This window comes from Lemur catta, chromosome 25 (assembly GCF_020740605.2).
Source record: "Lemur catta isolate mLemCat1 chromosome 25, mLemCat1.pri, whole genome shotgun sequence".
Lineage (NCBI taxonomy): Eukaryota > Metazoa > Chordata > Mammalia > Primates > Lemuridae > Lemur > Lemur catta.
In genome coordinates, this window is record NC_059152.1 from 8860000 (window position 1) to 8877343 (window position 17344).

Sequence of the window (17344 nt, forward strand, 5' to 3'; positions counted from 1 at the left end):
TCACTGTAACCTCGAACTCCTAGGCTAAAGCAATCCTCCAGCCTCAGCATCCTGTACTCAGCTACTGCTGGGACTACAGGTGTACACCACCACAGCCAGCTAATTATTTAATTTTTATTTTTAGAGACAGGGTCTTGCTATGTTGCCCAGGCTGTTAAATGTGCTTTTAAAGTATTATAGTAACATACATGTTATGCTTAGAAAAAACAGAAATTGATTACACAGTAACAAATGTGAAGCAACATTTTAATGTGTTTAATAATCTTATCTGCCCTGCTTTAAGAAGCAGGCCCTTTCACACGAGAGTCACAATTAAGTTTATGCACAGACTACACATGAACATATTACCTATATAGTCTACAGATGTTGCATCTTTATATAACTGGAAATATATGCAAAAATATTCAAGAATGATCAGATAATGAATATTGACTTGAAGCCAATTTATGAAAAACAAGGTTCTAAGCCCTGTAAGGGATACTAAGCATAAACTATCCAGTCCCTACATACAGGAAAACAGAGCTCTCTGTGCTCTCTACAGAGCTGCATTTTAAAGACCCACTAGGTTTTCCTTGTGCTAGTCCCAAAAGACAAGATTTTTAAAACAATCAGTAATAATCCCCTTCCCCGCCCCCTCACCCATCTAAGTGACAGGATGTGTCTATTGCAGATTCTGCCCGCCTACAACCAGCCAGGCTTCACGTGGCAGCTCTCTGCTGGTCACAGACCCAGTGTGTAAGGACCGTGAGGGGTGCAGCCTCTCAAAGGTTAAGCCCCAAGGGAATGCAATGGTATCCTCTCCCTCCTTGTTGAACTTTATTTATACTTTGTGACTTAATTACCATGTTTTATTAGAAATGTTTCCTTTATATATGATTTTTTTTGGAAAGAATTTTTCATTCTACTGGTTAACATTAAGAATCACAAGTTTTCCTGGGAGAATACTTTTCAAATAAAAATAGAGAAGGATAAATCTGCTTTACAGCCAATTTGCCAAGGACTTCAATAACCAGTCTAATCCCTGGTTAGAAATAAAAAAAATCAGAGCGACATTTTTTTTAGTATTCTTTTTGTTTAGTTATTATTAGGTTGATGAAATAATATAAAAATCCAGAATTCCACTTACCATAAGTGCAAAAGAAAGAAAGAAATGAGTAGATATTACATAATAGCTCTCAAAACCTTTTTCTTAGCGATTACAACTAGACCTTGGATCAGTGTTCCCACTTTAATTATTAGGATATTTGGTTTAAGTACAATCAGTATTGAAGTTTACTGTTTGTTTTTCTTTCAATTTACTTACTTTTTAAATTTATCTCATCCCAAGTAATATTCTTGAAATAACAGAAGTGTTAATTGTCCATTTCTAACATCCACTAAAATAACAGCCATTAAAATTCTGAATGTTCAACCCAAGTCTAAAATCATCTCTGATATAATCAGAAGTAACACATAATCCATGGTAACTAACCTTAAAACAAATGTTTCAAAGGTAGTATTACAATGTGAATAAACAAAGAATGCAGAAATCCCCATATTTTGTACACACCATTCATAAAAAATTATAAAACTCATTACATGAATACTAACAGTAATAGCACTTTTACTAACTACTTAGTGGGGGGAGTAAAAAGCAGCTTCTAATCACTATTTCAGTTTTCTCTGTTTCTTAGTTCGTCCACTTTTCTTCTGTCCTTTCTTCTTCTTTTTAATAAGAGCAGCTTTTTCGCCAATGAATAAACTCTTAGAATGTCCTGCATTTTTGGAAGCAAAATGAAGTCCTTGCTTAGGTTTACTGACATTCTTCAAACCTGGATTTGAATTCTGTTGTTTTAATTTTTCTTTATTAAGAGAACGCATGACTCTGAGTTTTCTTCCCATAAGTTCAGAATTATTTAATTTCAGAGCAAGATGAACAGCATCTGTATTCTGCAATGTAAAAAAAAAAAAAAAAAATCAATTCATTAATTTCTACCAGAAACTCATCTGCAAAGAAACTAGGTAAAAGTGTGACTTCAATGAATTAGAATGATTTTTAAGCTTGCACATGGAACCCCCTCCTACTCCCATGGCGGGGATCCAATCCCAAATGTTTCAGCAGCCACGTGTGAAGTCTCATTGGTCATGCTCCTCAGGACTTTTTCCCCAGAAAGCACTCAAACTGCCTTGTCAGATATTCAGATAAGTCACAATCCCATAGGCTTCATTTTTTTCATTGTAAAATGAGATTTCGACTAGAGTAGTCATACCCAATCTTTTAAACCAATGAACCCCCTTCTCACAAGCCATCTTTGTGTCAAAGCTCTGCTGAATTAGTTGACTTGAGGGCACGGAACTCTCCATCACAGTCCCTGAGATGTTGCACTACATAACCCTAGGGTTCCATTTAGATCCAAGATTCTATTATTCTTTCTTTTGGTAAATTATTTTATTTTTATTATTATTATTATCTTATTTTATTTTTTGAGGCAGGGTCTGGCTCTGTTGCTCAGGCTGGAGTGCAGTGGTGCCATTATAACTTACGGTAACCTCCAACTCCCTTCCTCAAGCGATCCTCCTGGCTCAGCCTCCCAAGTAGCTGGGACTACAGGCATGTGCCAGCATGCCCGGCTAATTGGTTTATTTTTTCTAGAGATGGGGTCTCACTATGTTGCTCAGGCTGGTCTTGAACTCCTGGCCTCAAGCAATCCTCTTGTCTCAGCCTCCCAAAGTGCTGGGATTACAGGTGTGTGCCACCACACCTGGCCTGTTTTTATAACTGAGGCATAATTACTGTACGTATTCAATGGGGTACACAGTGGTGTTTCAATACGTATGTATGGTAATCAGATGAGGGTAATTAGTTTATCCATCATTTCATAAATGTCATTTCCTTGTGTTGGGACCATTCAATATCCTCCTCCTAGCTATTGTTCTTTTATTCTTATATAGAACCATTAATGCTAACAACCCTGAACATTCATAAGATATTTGTTAAAAGACTTTACAAGCTCATCAAGTAAAAAAAGACAGCAGAGAAATAGTAATAATGACAACATACACTGTGACAACCTTTCTAAAAAAGCTACCTGGCAATACTGATCAAGAGTCTTTAAAATGGTCACATACCTTGACCTAGGAATATCCCAATGGGGATTTATGTTAAAGAAGTAATCCAATCCAAAATTCAGGTAAACTTTTGAGAAAAAAACGTAACCACTGCAATTTAATTATTACAGGTAAAAATAGAGAACACTGCCAATGTTCACTATTAGGGAAACAACAGTATAAAATACATTACATCACTTAATGGAACACACACAGGAAAACAAAAGCAGGCTGCAAAACTTTTATGTTCACAGATGTAAGTTCAACTATAAAAAAGGCACCAGAGGAAAAAACTAAAAGAAACACATTAACAGGTTGCTGCTGAGGGAAGAAAAATTTAAATGCTATCAAATAACAGGTATAGTTGGCCCTCTGCATCATTGGGTTTAGCATCCAAGGATTCAACCAACTGCGATGGAAAATACTTGGGAAAAAAAACAAACAAAAATAACAACAATAAAAAATAATACAAATAAAATAGTATAACAACTATTTACATGGCATTTACATTGTATTAGGTATTATAAGTAATCTAGAAATGATTTCAAGTATACAGGAGAATGTGCATAGGTTATATGCAAATACTATACCATTTATATTAGGGACTTAGCATCTCCAAATTTTGGTATCGGAGGGCAGTCCTGGAACCAATCTCCCACGGATACCAAGGGACGATTGTATGTATATTCTTTTACTACTTAACAATTATAGGCATGAAACACTCGTTAACAATTAGTGAATTAAATATAACCAATTCTGTACAAAGACTAAAGTTTTCTTCTGAGTAAATGGTCAATTATTTTCTCCATTTTAAAGGTGGAGATTTAGACACTTGTTCCCTCTAATATCCAAAATCTAAAACATTGTTCAATAACATTAGTGTGAAGCAAGAGGGAACTAGGACATCTTTGGTTAAGTGCCATTTTAGCAACAGTACTCTATTATGGCAGGTTAGGAATTTACTTTCTTCAGATGGAATTTGAGGATGGAAATGATAGAGTTCTGTCTGAAAGATGACATAGCAGTGTCAGTCCCACCCACCGCATTTCAAAGGACAAATGCATTAGTCTCGCATACCTCAAAGAGTACATAGCCAAACCCCTTGCCAACTCCTGTAGCTTGGTCTCTCACAATCCTCACTGCCACGATACTCCCACAGTCCAAAAAGTGTTTCTCAACGACAGATTCTTCAACTTCTAAAACCAAATTCAACCAAAATGGAAGTAAAGACTTGGCCTCTCCTTAGAAAAGTGGAGACGTCTGATACTATAGCTAGTCAAGCAGAGCCCCATGGAAATATATAATTACACTGCACGCTTTTTATAGTTAGTTTTTTTTTTTTTAAGATGGCGTCTTGCTATGTTGCCCAGGCTGGTCTCGAACTCCTGGCTTCAAGCAATGCTCCCCACTTCAGCCTCCCAAAGTGCTAGGATTACAGGTATGAGCCACTGCACTCAGCCTAAAGTTAGTCTTAAACATTGGTAAAACATTAAATTACTACTTAGTTTTTATTTCCCTGTTATTAGCTTAAAAAGGTTATCTGTACTTTATTTGTTTAAACACACTTACTGTAAGGGAGATTCCCCACAAATACTGATCTCTTGTCCCTCTGAAACACAAAGAGAGTTAATGAAAATCACTCACTGAACCAGAAAATGGAAGTCATCCTAAGCGCCCGCCATCCCTCATGTCCCCCATATCTGACGAGTCACCGCTCATCTGATTTAACCACACAGTTATCCCTTGTTTAATTCTGTTTCTTCCATCTTCCCCACTAGACTGTGAGGGAGCACCAGAGCCAGGAGTGACTTTTCATTCGCAGCTGGCATAGACACACAGTATTGCTCAGAAACGACTTGCTATACTGGGAGTCCCCAAAGGTGTTCTGCCAAAGGCCAAGTAGCAAATATTTCAACCTTTGTGGACCATGTGGTACCTGTTGCAAATACTCAACTCTGCCCATACAGCTGGAGAACAGCCCACAGGTGATACAGAAATGAATGGGTATGGTTGCGTGCCAATAAAACTTTATTAACAAAAACAGGCAGCAGGTGAATTTGGTCCTCGGCCATAGTTTGCTGATGCTGTGCTAGGTCTCCAATAAAGCCAGGGCTTTCATCCAGCCTGTTGTCATTTCTCAACTAAGTTGCTTTGACACTGACAGAAATGCACTGTGTGTTTCTGTGGGTGAACCTTTACAAAGAATCCTTCATTCATTTCCAGACACCTTTGTCAAATGCAAATCTAGTCATATCACTCTCACGTTTAAACTTTGAGAACGTCTCCTGGACAAAATCCCAACTCCTCTGCATGATGCATGGCAGACCAAGGTCTTCATGATTTGGCCTCTACCTATTTGTCCAATACCAACTCCTTACTACTGCCTCTCATACCCTACACATCCCTAATAACTGTACCAAGCTCTTGCCATTCCTTGAGCAAATTAAGTTTCTGTCCTGATCATTTATATTGTTTTTTTTTCCTGCCCAGATATTGCCATTGTCCTTTAAAAAATTTTTGGCTAGGTAATACCTCCTTATTTTTCAAGACTAATATGATTGCTATTCTGCTGGAAACCTTCCTTGTCCCTTCTTACTGGCACGTCTCCAAGTCAAGTGCCCCATTCCTGAGCTGACAAAGCATCCTGTGCTTTTATATCAGTATTTATCATGTAACAGTGCCATGCTGTCCCTCTGCTTGTCCCCACCATATACTGTCAGCTCTGGAGAGTTGAGAATATGTGTCAGAACTGTACCCCTGACGGAGCATGTACTAAAAAAAAAAACTGTCCAATGAATAAGGGAACTTTCTAGACCTCAGTCTATGAACTAAGGTGCTACACCAAATAATCTCTAATGTACCATCCAATCTAATTCCCTGTGATTATTTGATCTAATGGTGGGGTGGGGGACATATTTGAAATGGAAAATGACTAAGTTTGAAGCTAATGTTCACCTAAGTCCTTGTGCCACTCTTCGTACCAGCTCTGTGACTACAAAGGACAAAGGCTGTTTCCTTCTATGCTTCCCTCATGCTCACACTACTGATTCCACTACCCTCCCAGCAAAAGCTCAGAAGGAAATATTTCTCTCTACAAGGATCTAGTTAGGTTCTTTAAACAAATCAAGTACTACTTACAGATGAAGTCTCAGATGCAAGATCAACCCTAATACGAAATCCATCTGCAATTTGAGTCCCATTTCTACATTATAAATATGAAGGGAAATTGTTGTTAAAAACGAGCAATAAATTACTTATATGCTCTAAAGTGAAACCAAAGAATAAAAAAAGTACCCCCCACATTTATATGACAATAATTCTGTTTAAACCTCAGAGATAAAATTACCTTTTCAATGCTTCTGTAGCAGCACTCTTGTCCTTGAACACAACGTAGGCATTAATATTTTTCTGATCAGGATGAATTTTACGCCTACATCCAAAAAAAAAAAAAAAAAAAAAAAACCCACAATGTAAAATTTTTTAACATCTAAGCCAGCTTGTTTTCTACTCTCAATCAACACATGTGACAAGAACTGCTGGGCAGACATCTCATCTCTTTGAACAAATATTTAGTAATAACCCAAAAAATAACATACAACTTACAAATGGCAGAGACACATAACCCACACCTTCTTAGATGTGTGTCATCACAGTAAGAAAACGGGGGACTGCCCACAAGACACTAAAGTGCACCCATCCCTGAGAACAATACGAGGACTAGAAACTACTATCTCAGCTGCAGCTCCATATCTAACACACACAAATAGATGTGGAAGACAATTTGAGTTTTCCTTTTTACTGTAAAATTAAACACCAATATAGAAAAGTACACCATTGTATATGGCTCCATGAATTAACAACAGCTCAATAACACTGCAGCCATTGCCCACCCAGAAGCTTCTCTTCATGGCCCTTCCCAGGAACAGCCCCTCCCCTCCATCCAAAGGTAACCACTCTCCCCACTTTTATAGGAACCACCCTCTGCATATCTATGTGGTTTTACCATCCAAGTGTCTATTCCTGGACACCATATTTTGGTCTTGTCCATTCTTTGCTTGATATGCCTTTTGAGTCTTGTTTAATTTATAGGATTCTCCCCTTATCTCTTTCTCTTACTCTTTGACCTGAAGAATTTCCAACAGCCTGGATTTTGCTGACTGCAAGGTCATAATGCAGTCCAATATGTACCTCTGTCCTCTATCCTTCTTGTAAGTGAGAGTTGGATCCCAAGGTTTGATCTGACTCAGATTCGACCAGGACCTACCTTTGCCAGGATCATAGGCAGGTGTTATGTTCTTTCAAAGGAAGGCATGTTATGACCGGTTTTCACCACTTTTCAAAATGACTGCCGCTGGTGCTACTTAATGCCTAAACCCATCAATTCACTAGGTTTGCAAAATGGTGATATGATTTAGGTGTGATAAGTCAGCAAAAAGGATCTGGTAATGACCATGATCATTCCCCGACGACATCAATCTATTATTTTGAAGTAACAAACGCTACTACACAAATGAGTATTTTACAAAATTTACAAAAATGCTACTACACAAATAACAGGTATTGGAAAATAGTGCCCACCATGGCTCATGGCATTCTGTAATAATGAATTATGCTATTTAATAGTTTTAGACTGATAGGGCCAGCTGTGAGTTACTGAATGCCTGAGATACACCAAGCACTGACCTAGACATTTTACGTATCACATTTAATCTCACATCTCCGACATGGGTGTTATTTTTCTGATTTTCTAAATAAGGAAACTGAGACTCAGAAAGATACGTATCACAAAGTGACTGGCCTAGGACTGAAGCCAAGTCCAGCTGACTCCTGAGCCCTACTCTGTCCACACAACACGCAGCTGCAGACAGCATCCAAATCCAACACATCATGGCACCTCCCCAGGAACACATGACTGCACAGTGACTGTTAAAAATCTTAGTAATTGCATTGTACTCTCTCTGGGAAAAGATCTCCTTGGCACAGGGAATAAAAAGGGCAAGAATGCAACTCTGCTCAAATAACTCCAAATTAAGAATGTCAACATGAAGTCAAAAGATGTCCAAAAGAACAGTTGTAATGTATACCTTTAATAGAACAGGATTCCCAGAAATGTTTCTAAAGTACATTATATTTTGTCTAATATAAAGACACCTCTGCTTGTAAAATCCATCATTTCACGTACCACTAAGAACGAAATACCCAAGATAGTGAGACTAGTAAGAAACTCTGCATAAAGCTGAAGGTAAATGAGAAACCTTCCATGTGGGAAGGGAGAACAAGGAGATATGTAAGTCTCATTCTTAACACTAGATGGAAAAAAAAAATCCCGAGAATTTGAACCACAAGCCACACCACCAGTCCCAAAACCCTTAAATAGAGAACTTAAAAGCAGTCACAAGCTGGCAGTACTCCTAGGTGATCGGCAGAAACAAACATGAATTCTTTGGAAAAATCTGAGCAGCCAACAGCAAGTATGAGGCATCCCTTATTTTTAGGAGCACTTTGATCCAACAACAACTATAAGGCACCCCTTAGAACTTAGGAAATATGGACCAAGCACGGTGGCACAAGCCTGTAGTCCCAGCTACTCGGGAGGCTGAGGCAGGAGGATCACTTGAGCCCAGGAGTTTGAGGTTGCAGTGAGCTATGATGATGCCACTGTACTGTAGCCCATGCAACAGAGTGAGATTTTGTACCCCCCCCAAAAAAGAACTTATGAAATATAGTATTTATGATTTGCACTAGAAATCTGGGCACAAAACTTTCTTACTCTCTTCTAAACACTTTAAACATTCTTAAAATTTCTCACAGCACATTTTCCAGTAAATTATTTTACAATACCTTCTGTGACTCTACAATATACATTAAGGCTTAAAGACAAATGTGATAAATTTAAAGAGTATTACAGACACAAGGAAACAGTCAAACATGCTGTATTATAAAAATATAAAAGTCTATGAAATTGTGAAGAAACTATCTCAATTTTTAAACAAAAAGTAAGAAAGTTTAAGACAACTCCCTTCCTCTAATTTATAAACTTACTTTATTGCTGCCAACTTTTTGGATAGAGTTCCCTCTGCTGGAATCTTTTAGGAGGAAAAAGAAAAGTATTAAAGAAAGTTCAGCTTTTGAAATATTACTTCATATTAGTTATATTTTAATTGAAGCCTAAATATCTAACTCTGCTATGTTGTGATTAAAAACACACTGGGGAAATAAATCAGAAACAATTATCCTAATGTTATATGAAAGGGACCTTGTGGCTTACTTAGGATAAAAGTTTCCAATGACAGTATCATACTCAGATTTAACAGGTAGTGACTCTCAAAAAACCCAGATGGAAGGAAAGACACTGAGCTCTCAAACTACCACAGTGAGGGGCAGGACATCAGGAGGAGACGCTGATGTTGATGACACATGGAAAATGGAAGGAAAATTGTTTTCTAAAATGAGTGTGGAAAAAAGCAATGCTTATAAATATTTTGTTGTATATTCTACAATTTTAAATATCCAACTAAACTGATAAATAATATAAGCAGACATTACTTCATCCATACTTCTAAGAGTTTATTTAATCTAATTGACAAAAAAAAAAAATTAGCGGTGTCTTTAACTGGGCAGTATGGGAATTCCCTTTATATTCAGGCTGACTTTATTTTCAGTCATTTATAGCCCTTAAGGGCAAATGGGGATGGGGGGAATAAGGTCATGAAAACATGAGGACTTGGTGTGGTGCCACTGCTTCGGCTTTTGGTCTCTGAGCTTCCAACAGCACCAGGTTAGGACAGAGCACCTGGAGAGTCAGGATGTCCGTGGTCTGTAGGAGCCACGCTGAGGAGGGCCCAAGAAAGAATTTGCCATTATCAGTGGAAGCACACACAGTGGTTACTAATTATGATGGCTTTGTACTCTGGATCTGGATGTCATGCATCTTTCTTTAAAGTAACGCACCAACTGCTTAAGAAATACGGAAGTTTCAGTTCATTTAACAGATATGAAGAACGTTTTAAGAGGTGCAACCTCTTTGAAAAATGGAACAAACTCTTGAACTCATATAGCATACTAGATATGTCTGTAAATAAACTTACGGCACAAAACAAAGTGAATGGGGAAAAAAGTAGGGAAAACGTCATGGAAGAAGAAATTCAAAAACTGTGACTGTCAGCAATGTGCCCAATACAACCGGGTACTCAGAAGATCAAGGTGAAAAGATGCTGACCCTGTAAGTTCACAATCTAGAAGTATCTATGAACGTAAATCTCATTTAGGGCAGTTATTATAAACCTCCTCTGGAAAGCCTATTTCCTTTCTTAGTCACCTGATACACAGTAAAACTAAGAAATGCGAACTATTTCTTCTCTTTTCAGTTTGTCCTGCTCAGATCACTAATGAATAGTCAAACTCGCAAAAAATACAGAGAAAAACAGTATAAGACATGAGAAACTTCCAAATAAACAATCAACACATGAATGACGGTCATCAAAAACACATTTATTGTCTGCCTTCTGTGAGATCTACTGGCTCTACATCCTGTCACTGAAGATATTAATAAGCGTAACAAAAGGCAATAAAGTACAAGAAGAAGTGAGAGAGAAAAATACCATTTAATGGTAGGAAGTATCAGAAAAGGCTTGAAAAAGCAACATTTTTAACTGCATACTGAAAGATGGTGTTTTCATAGGCAAAATGGGAGTTTAAGGAGGATTCCAGGCAAAAGAAATGAATGGAGCAAAAGGACGAGGTGAGACAGTCCTTGTGTGGAGGTGCTTCAGTAAGGAGTGCCACCCTGTGGGGAAGTGTCACAAAGTCTTCAGGTGCTTCAGTACACATTCAGTGAGCACAATGTGCAGGTGCTGGTGACCCGAGGACAAGCAAGACAAACAAGGTATTTATAATCACAGCTTACAGTTTGGTGGGGCAGCAAACCACATAACAAACAATTTCAGGAGAATGCAGTAAGTACTATAATGAAGGACGGGGCCTGCAGAGCGCACAGCAGGGTCACCAAGCATGCCAGTAGCCCAGACAGGCAGGATCGGCAGGCTGCCCAAAGGTGAGAAGATAATACCAGGCCAAGGGTGGGATGTGTGTGTGTGTGATGTTAATGGGAGTAGTGCAGAGTGGGCAGGAGTTCCAGGAACAAGTGCTTTAGGAAGATGCAGTTGACAGTGACATGCTGCACAAACTAGGGGAAGACTGAAGCCAGGAACCGCAATAGGCCTCTGCAACTATTCTGACAAGAGGTAATGAGAACTCAGGTGGGACAAGGGAAAAAGAAAGGAATGACTCATATGAGGAAGAAATTACAGTTGAAAAACAGGTAGGGATGGCAAACAGTAGGCTGAGTGGGCCAGTGAAAAGAGTCAAAGGCAACTACAAAGCCCCAGTGCCACTAAATACTACAGAAAATCAGTAGGCAGCATAGGCTGGCATGGGGACAGATAGAGGAAAGCACAGACATGCTGAAATTGGGGCAGTGGCAAGACACCCAAGTTAATGTGTCAGCCAACAGTCTGATATGGGGAAATGGGACTTTGAAGGGCAAAGTGTATGTGATAGATATGGGAAACAAACACACTGACAGAAATCAAGGAGACCTGTCAAATGTCTACTTTTAGGGCAGTGGGCAGTTCTGCCCCCAGCAACATTTGGCAATGCTTGAAAGTATCTTCAGTTGTTAGAACTGGGGTGCAGTGCGGGGTGCTACCAGTACCTACTGGGTAAAGGTCCTGGATGCTACTGAACATCCTATAATGCACAGGGGAGTCCCCAACAACAAAGAATTGTCCAGCCCAAAATGTCAGTGAGTATCGAGGTTGAGAAACCCCAGTCTAGAGAATCACATGAGAAAGAGCAATTAGAAACATGGAATAAACATTTCTTATATTCTTATATACATTAATTATGTAAAAAAGATAGTGTCAAAGGATATACACTATGGTATGTCAACTACCCAGTTAAAAAAAAAAACCTCACACGTGGGAAAACCAAATACAAATGATGCTCATTTCCTGCTCCAAAGAATGTGGCTATAACTAGTCCAGAGTGCTCAGTTGGTAAATCAGATACCACTCACTTCTATAAAATTTTAACATTAAATTCACTTAAAAAATATTTCATCTGTCTGTGCAGAGCCTAAGTACTGTTTGCAGCAATCACACCAACCTCACACACCGAATGCGTATGATTCAACATATAATAAAAATGCCTGTGATTCCAGAAATGCTATTCAGTAAGTATTAACTTTTCAGTCTACTCTATTCACAGAGCAAATAAAAATCACCCATCTACATTCCAAAATACACTGCTGGGTTTAGTAACAAGCGTATCATTTTATTAGATGAAGTCACTAAAATATTTAACAAAGTCCAGCAATATATACTAAAAACAATTCTTTTCTTGGGTTAAATTTGAACATGTTGACCGAAAAGGTTAGAGTCAAGTGCTCCTCCATCTCACTAATACCAAGAAGTTAGTAGGTCTGATTTACATGCAATACATTTTTTAATTTTTTTTATTTTTAATTATTATGGGTACATAACAGTTCTATATCTTTAGAGGGTACATGGGATGTTTTGATACAGGCATACAATGTGAATTAATCAAGTCAGGGTAACTGGGGTATCCATCACCTCAGGCACTTAGCATGTCTTTGTGTTAGGAACATCCCAATTCTATTCTTTTAGTTATTTTAAAGTATACCCTAACTTACTGTTGATTATAAGTCACTTTGTTGTAAATGCAATACATTCCAATATTATGCAATTGGAAGGGGAAAGAAAACATACCAGAGAACGAAATCGTACAGATTCTATTTGTCCATACTCTTTAAAAAGTGACTTCAGCTTCTAAAATTAAAAAAATACACATATAGGTTACCTCACTTTCAGAACATCAAGTAAGTGCTACAAAAAGAAATTAAGTAAAATTATCTGATAATCTTTTACTTCCAGTTTCATTTTAAGAACACTTCAGGAAAAGTGACTATTCAGTTGGATGAACTAAAAATTTCACTAAAACTTATATACAAAGAAAATACAATTCAAATTCTTATTAGTATTCATCAGGTACATAATATTTTTCCTTCAATCTTTTATAATCTTTACCACATATAAATTAAGATTGCACTTACAGCTTCCATAGATTTTCTCATCTTATCACATTGGCTTAAATCAGAAATGACATTTAAGGATGCTGATGTCACTGTGAGAAATTCTCCAGCTATCTTTAATTAAGACCACCAGATTGAAGAAAATCCTTATGGGTAAGTTTTACGTATTATTCTTATGACTGGCTCAGGATGTGAACGATGCATATGTTTTATAGGTAGGGCAATAATTTCTTTTTTTTTTAAGAGACAGGGTCTCACTACGTTGTCCAGGCTGGAGTGAAGTAGCTATCTGCAGGTGCAATCATAGTGCACTATAGCCTGGAACTTCTGGCCTCAAGTGATCCTCTCAATAGGACAATAATTTCTACAACCAATTCTAACTAAAAAATAATTTACTGAATGGTTAGTATTTGTGCAAAGCACTATACAAACACTCCCTTCCCTTGAGCTCCTTATAATCTAAGAAAATCAATAACTAAAACTATGCTACAAAGTAAAATGTGTTATGTCCGACAAAATAATCACAAATCAAATGCTGGGAGGCAAATGGGTAAGTGAGAACAGAAAAAAATCAGCAAGTTTTTTGTACTGTTTTGTTTTTAAGGAAGCTTTAATAGAATTTAAATTGTCTTTCAAAAGGGAAGCAGGATTGTGATACAAGGATTGTCAACAGAGTGACTGCCACAGGAACACAGAAAGCAAAGAGCACATTTTTGGTTCAGTGAACCCCACATAATGGAATAAACTGAGGATGTATTCATTCTTTTACACAACAAATACTGATTGAGCTCCTACTATGTGCAAGGCACCATTTCGGGTGTTAAGGATAGAGCAGTGAAGAAAAGAGATAAATATCCCTAAACGTATGGAGCTTACATCCATATAGTAGCATACAGTAGGAGATAAGGCTAAAAGAAAAAAACTAGACAGGTCAACACAATAGCTCAAATATGATCTGCAAAAGCCTGAATTAGGGCAGTGCCTACAGGAATGAAAAGGAAGGGACAGATATTGGAATCCACCTATAGATTTATTTATAATAGGAAGTCGTTTACAATGAAGTTATAAAAATGCTTATTCAATAAAGGAAGGGTAAACAAAGTTATTCATTTCTTTCAATTTTTACAACATACAAACTACAAACTCACCTTCTTATTACATGTCACAGGCAAATTGCCAACAAACACAGTTCTCTCATTCTTTAATCTCTCTTCTTCTTGGTTGACCTGAATTTTCTTTCTTTGATTTACAACTGCATCACCTACATCGTCAAGTACTTTTCTATCTGTGACTTTAACACCAGATTGAGACTTTTTCCCTTTCTGCCCTTGTTTCTGGTGAATTTCTTCTTCTAAATCAGCACTCGCTAGAGCACTTTCCCTTTTTAAGGCAAAAATAAAAGAAAATAAGATGTAAAGTCATGGAAGTCAGGTCTAGTATTTGACAAAGCACAGTCCTAACCTCATCATTAGAAACATTTCCCAATGACCTCTGGCTGTTCCTAAATATAAACTTACCACTCACAAATATATCGAAATTTTTAAAGCAGCATTATCTAGAAAGCTAACTAGTATCTTTAGAAAACAAATCTACAACTCAAGAGTTAAAAGAAGTTAAGCTCAATTTTTAAACATATGCTAAAACAGCCAGGTAATAGCAGCAGCAAAAGTTGTTTATCTAAATGAAAGCTGGTTCATTTAAAACTCTCGGAGATTTAGTTTACACTCTACCAAACCCTAATTTCATTCTCTGCTCTAAAATTTTAGGGGCACTATAACACACCTCGGGAGTCTAAAAAGGTTAATATGCCTGCAAAATACTTACTTTGTAAAAGCAATCTGGCCGAAAGAACAAACCAAATTCCCTACTCATAATAGTTCTGTTATATTTAAAGGACTGCTTACCAAAAATAAATTCTGAAATGGCAAATACAATATAAAGTATTGGTGCACATGGATAAGTAAGGTCTGAGCATCAGTTCAAAAATAGAACACAGTTGGGTACAGTGGCACATATCTTTAGTCCCAGTGACTGGGGGGTTGAATCAGGAGGATCGCTTGAGCCCAGGAGTTCAAGGCTAGCCTGGGCAACATAGCATGACCCTGTCTCAAAAAGAAAAAAAAAGAGAGAGAGATTGCTCTCAGAGAATCCAGTAGCTTCAACAAGAAAAACAGTCATGTGAAATGTGACAGAGAAGACTCATAAGACAAAGGGTACATTACCCATTAAATACGGCAAAGATGGCAACAAGGTTAGGATGGCCTCCCTGAGCACTGCTATGGGCAGGGCAAAAAGAAAAACAAAAAAACCACCACCACCAGACTGCAAGTGTGTAAAAAGAGTGTAAGAATACCCTACTTTTTCTAAAACCTTGACTATGAAACACAGAATTGAGAGAATGGTAGCAAACAGAGACATACATCTATAGATCGGGCTTTTTCTTTTTATTTCTCTTTTTAAGATGAGAATCTTGAGCATGTTTATATGGTGGAAAGATCAAAGATATAGGAATGAGAAAATGGATGGATCTGATGGCACAATCCCTAAGGGAGCAGAACAGGTACACACAGCACACAGGTGGTTAAGTTACTCTTGGACAAGAAGGAAAACACCTTTCTCTGAAAGATGGGGAAGAAATTAAGGCTGTGTATAAATATATTAAGTAAATAGGCCCAAAAGCAGAAGTAGTGCACAACTGTGATTAATAGCCCTCAGAATAGGTGAAAAGGTCCTCAGCTCAAAGAGGAAAGAGAAAAGGGGAAAAAAAAAATAAAAGAGCTTGAAGAAAGTGGCAAAGAAGAGAGGAATGAGGAAAGTTACCTAGGACCATGTGATGGTACCACTATTTGGATCCTGATTCAAATACACTGTCAAAAAATTTAAGTTAATGGGGGAAATTTGGTCTCTGAGTAAGTTTAAGAAAACCAAACTCATCTTTTACATACATGATGAAATATCACATATATAGATGAAATAAAAGTCTTAAGTTTGCTTCCAAATTTTGAATGGTTATTGAGTACAACATAAAACGAGATTGCCTAAATATTAATAATTGTTGATGCTTGATACATGGGGTTTCTTACCCCTTGCAACTTTTGTATATGTATGAGATTTTCCATAATAACATTTTTGAAAGAAACAAATTAGAAATATAAAATGAGAAAAAAATTCATACAAAATTGTAATTGCTTTACTACCTAATTTATTTAACAACAAATAAGAGAATTTTACCAACCTGTTTGCCAAATTTTTGTCTGCATCAGAGTGTTTCTTCTTCACTTTCATTTTTTTTGCAGGTTCTTGCAAAAGTGGTCTCTGAATCTGGGATGTACTTTCTTCCTCCTCATCCCGTTTCCTTTTTCTGGCGGTTTCCTTTTAAAAGTTTGAAGTTATGTTTGAAACCTCACCTTTTAAAATTTTTACTTCAACCGATAATCAGTGTTCTTTCTAAATCAGCATCTCTTCTCTCTCACTGCTATATCGAATAATGAAAGGTTATTTAATATTAATCCTATCTACCCGCCTTTAGGACACGCTTTGAATAGTAAGGCGCAGGTTTTAAAGTTGTCCTAACGGGTCATCCTAAATAGGACCCAGTGACTTACTTTAGGCACGGGCACGTACAGGGGTTGAACCTGAGGCTCCAAAGAGCTGAAGAGGGACGCCAGCCGACCTGTGCTGCCCCTGGAGAGCTTGTCGTGGAATAAACTGTTGGCGACTTGTCCCACCAGATAGTCTCCGGTCAGATTCCCGCGAACACCGTCGACTGGGTTCTTTCTAGAAACGGACGCCAGAAACTTAGCCGCGCCACACCCCACTGCTTCGTCCGCCGGAGCGAACGCACAACATCCTTGCCCAGCTACACGTGCCGCGCGCCACTCACCCCTGCTCGGCACTTTTCTTTTTCTTCCGTTTGCTCTGCCCTTCCACAGCCATTTTTATTCCAAGGCCTCTGAGACAGCCACAACTCGCGAGCCGCATTTCCGGGTTCCGGCCACTTCCGCTCTCGGGCCACGCCTCTTCCGCTCGGCTCCGGCTGCGGCCGCGCGGGGTATCGGGGGAGAAGCTCGGGCGGGAGTCCGGGACCGGGGCAAGGGAGTGGCCATCGGCTGGCTTTCCTCGCCCTTTTCCAGAGAACCCTAGTCT

At 38.2% G+C, this 17344-nt stretch overlaps 1 protein-coding gene across 2 annotated transcripts; it reads right to left on the reverse strand.

The window, feature by feature from the left end:
* Positions 1 to 228: 228 nt before the first annotated feature.
* RBM34 (RNA binding motif protein 34) lies at positions 229 to 17225 on the reverse strand. 2 transcript variants are annotated; one of them, XM_045537023.1, is made up of 11 exons: positions 17082 to 17221; positions 16804 to 16975; positions 16434 to 16570; positions 14347 to 14578; positions 12876 to 12935; positions 9130 to 9173; positions 6434 to 6517; positions 6226 to 6289; positions 4657 to 4696; positions 4165 to 4283; positions 229 to 1929 (listed from the first exon to the last, which is right to left on the reverse strand). In XM_045537023.1, exons 1-11 carry the CDS (start codon positions 17177 to 17179, stop codon positions 1648 to 1650), a joined length of 1332 nt encoding a protein of 443 aa, XP_045392979.1. In that variant the 5' UTR covers positions 17180 to 17221; the 3' UTR covers positions 229 to 1647. The 2 variants fall into 2 exon arrangements, with proteins under 2 accessions (XP_045392979.1, XP_045392980.1); XM_045537024.1 differs by lacking the exon at positions 4165 to 4283 and having other exon boundaries at positions 1655 to 1929; positions 17082 to 17225.
* Positions 17226 to 17344: the final 119 nt, after the last annotated feature.

Coding starts and splice junctions, on each gene's coding strand:
- RBM34 (XM_045537023.1), bottom strand. CDS start 17,179: ATGCGGCTCGCGAGTTGTGGCTGTCTCAGAGGCCTTGGAATAAAAATG. Junction 9,174..12,875: donor CTGTACGATTTCGTTCTCTG/GTATGTTTTCTT, acceptor TCCTCCTAAAAG/ATTCCAGCAGAGGGAACTCT. Junction 1,930..4,164: donor TTGGCTATGTACTCTTTGAG/GTATGCGAGACT, acceptor TTTACATTGCAG/AATACAGATGCTGTTCATCT.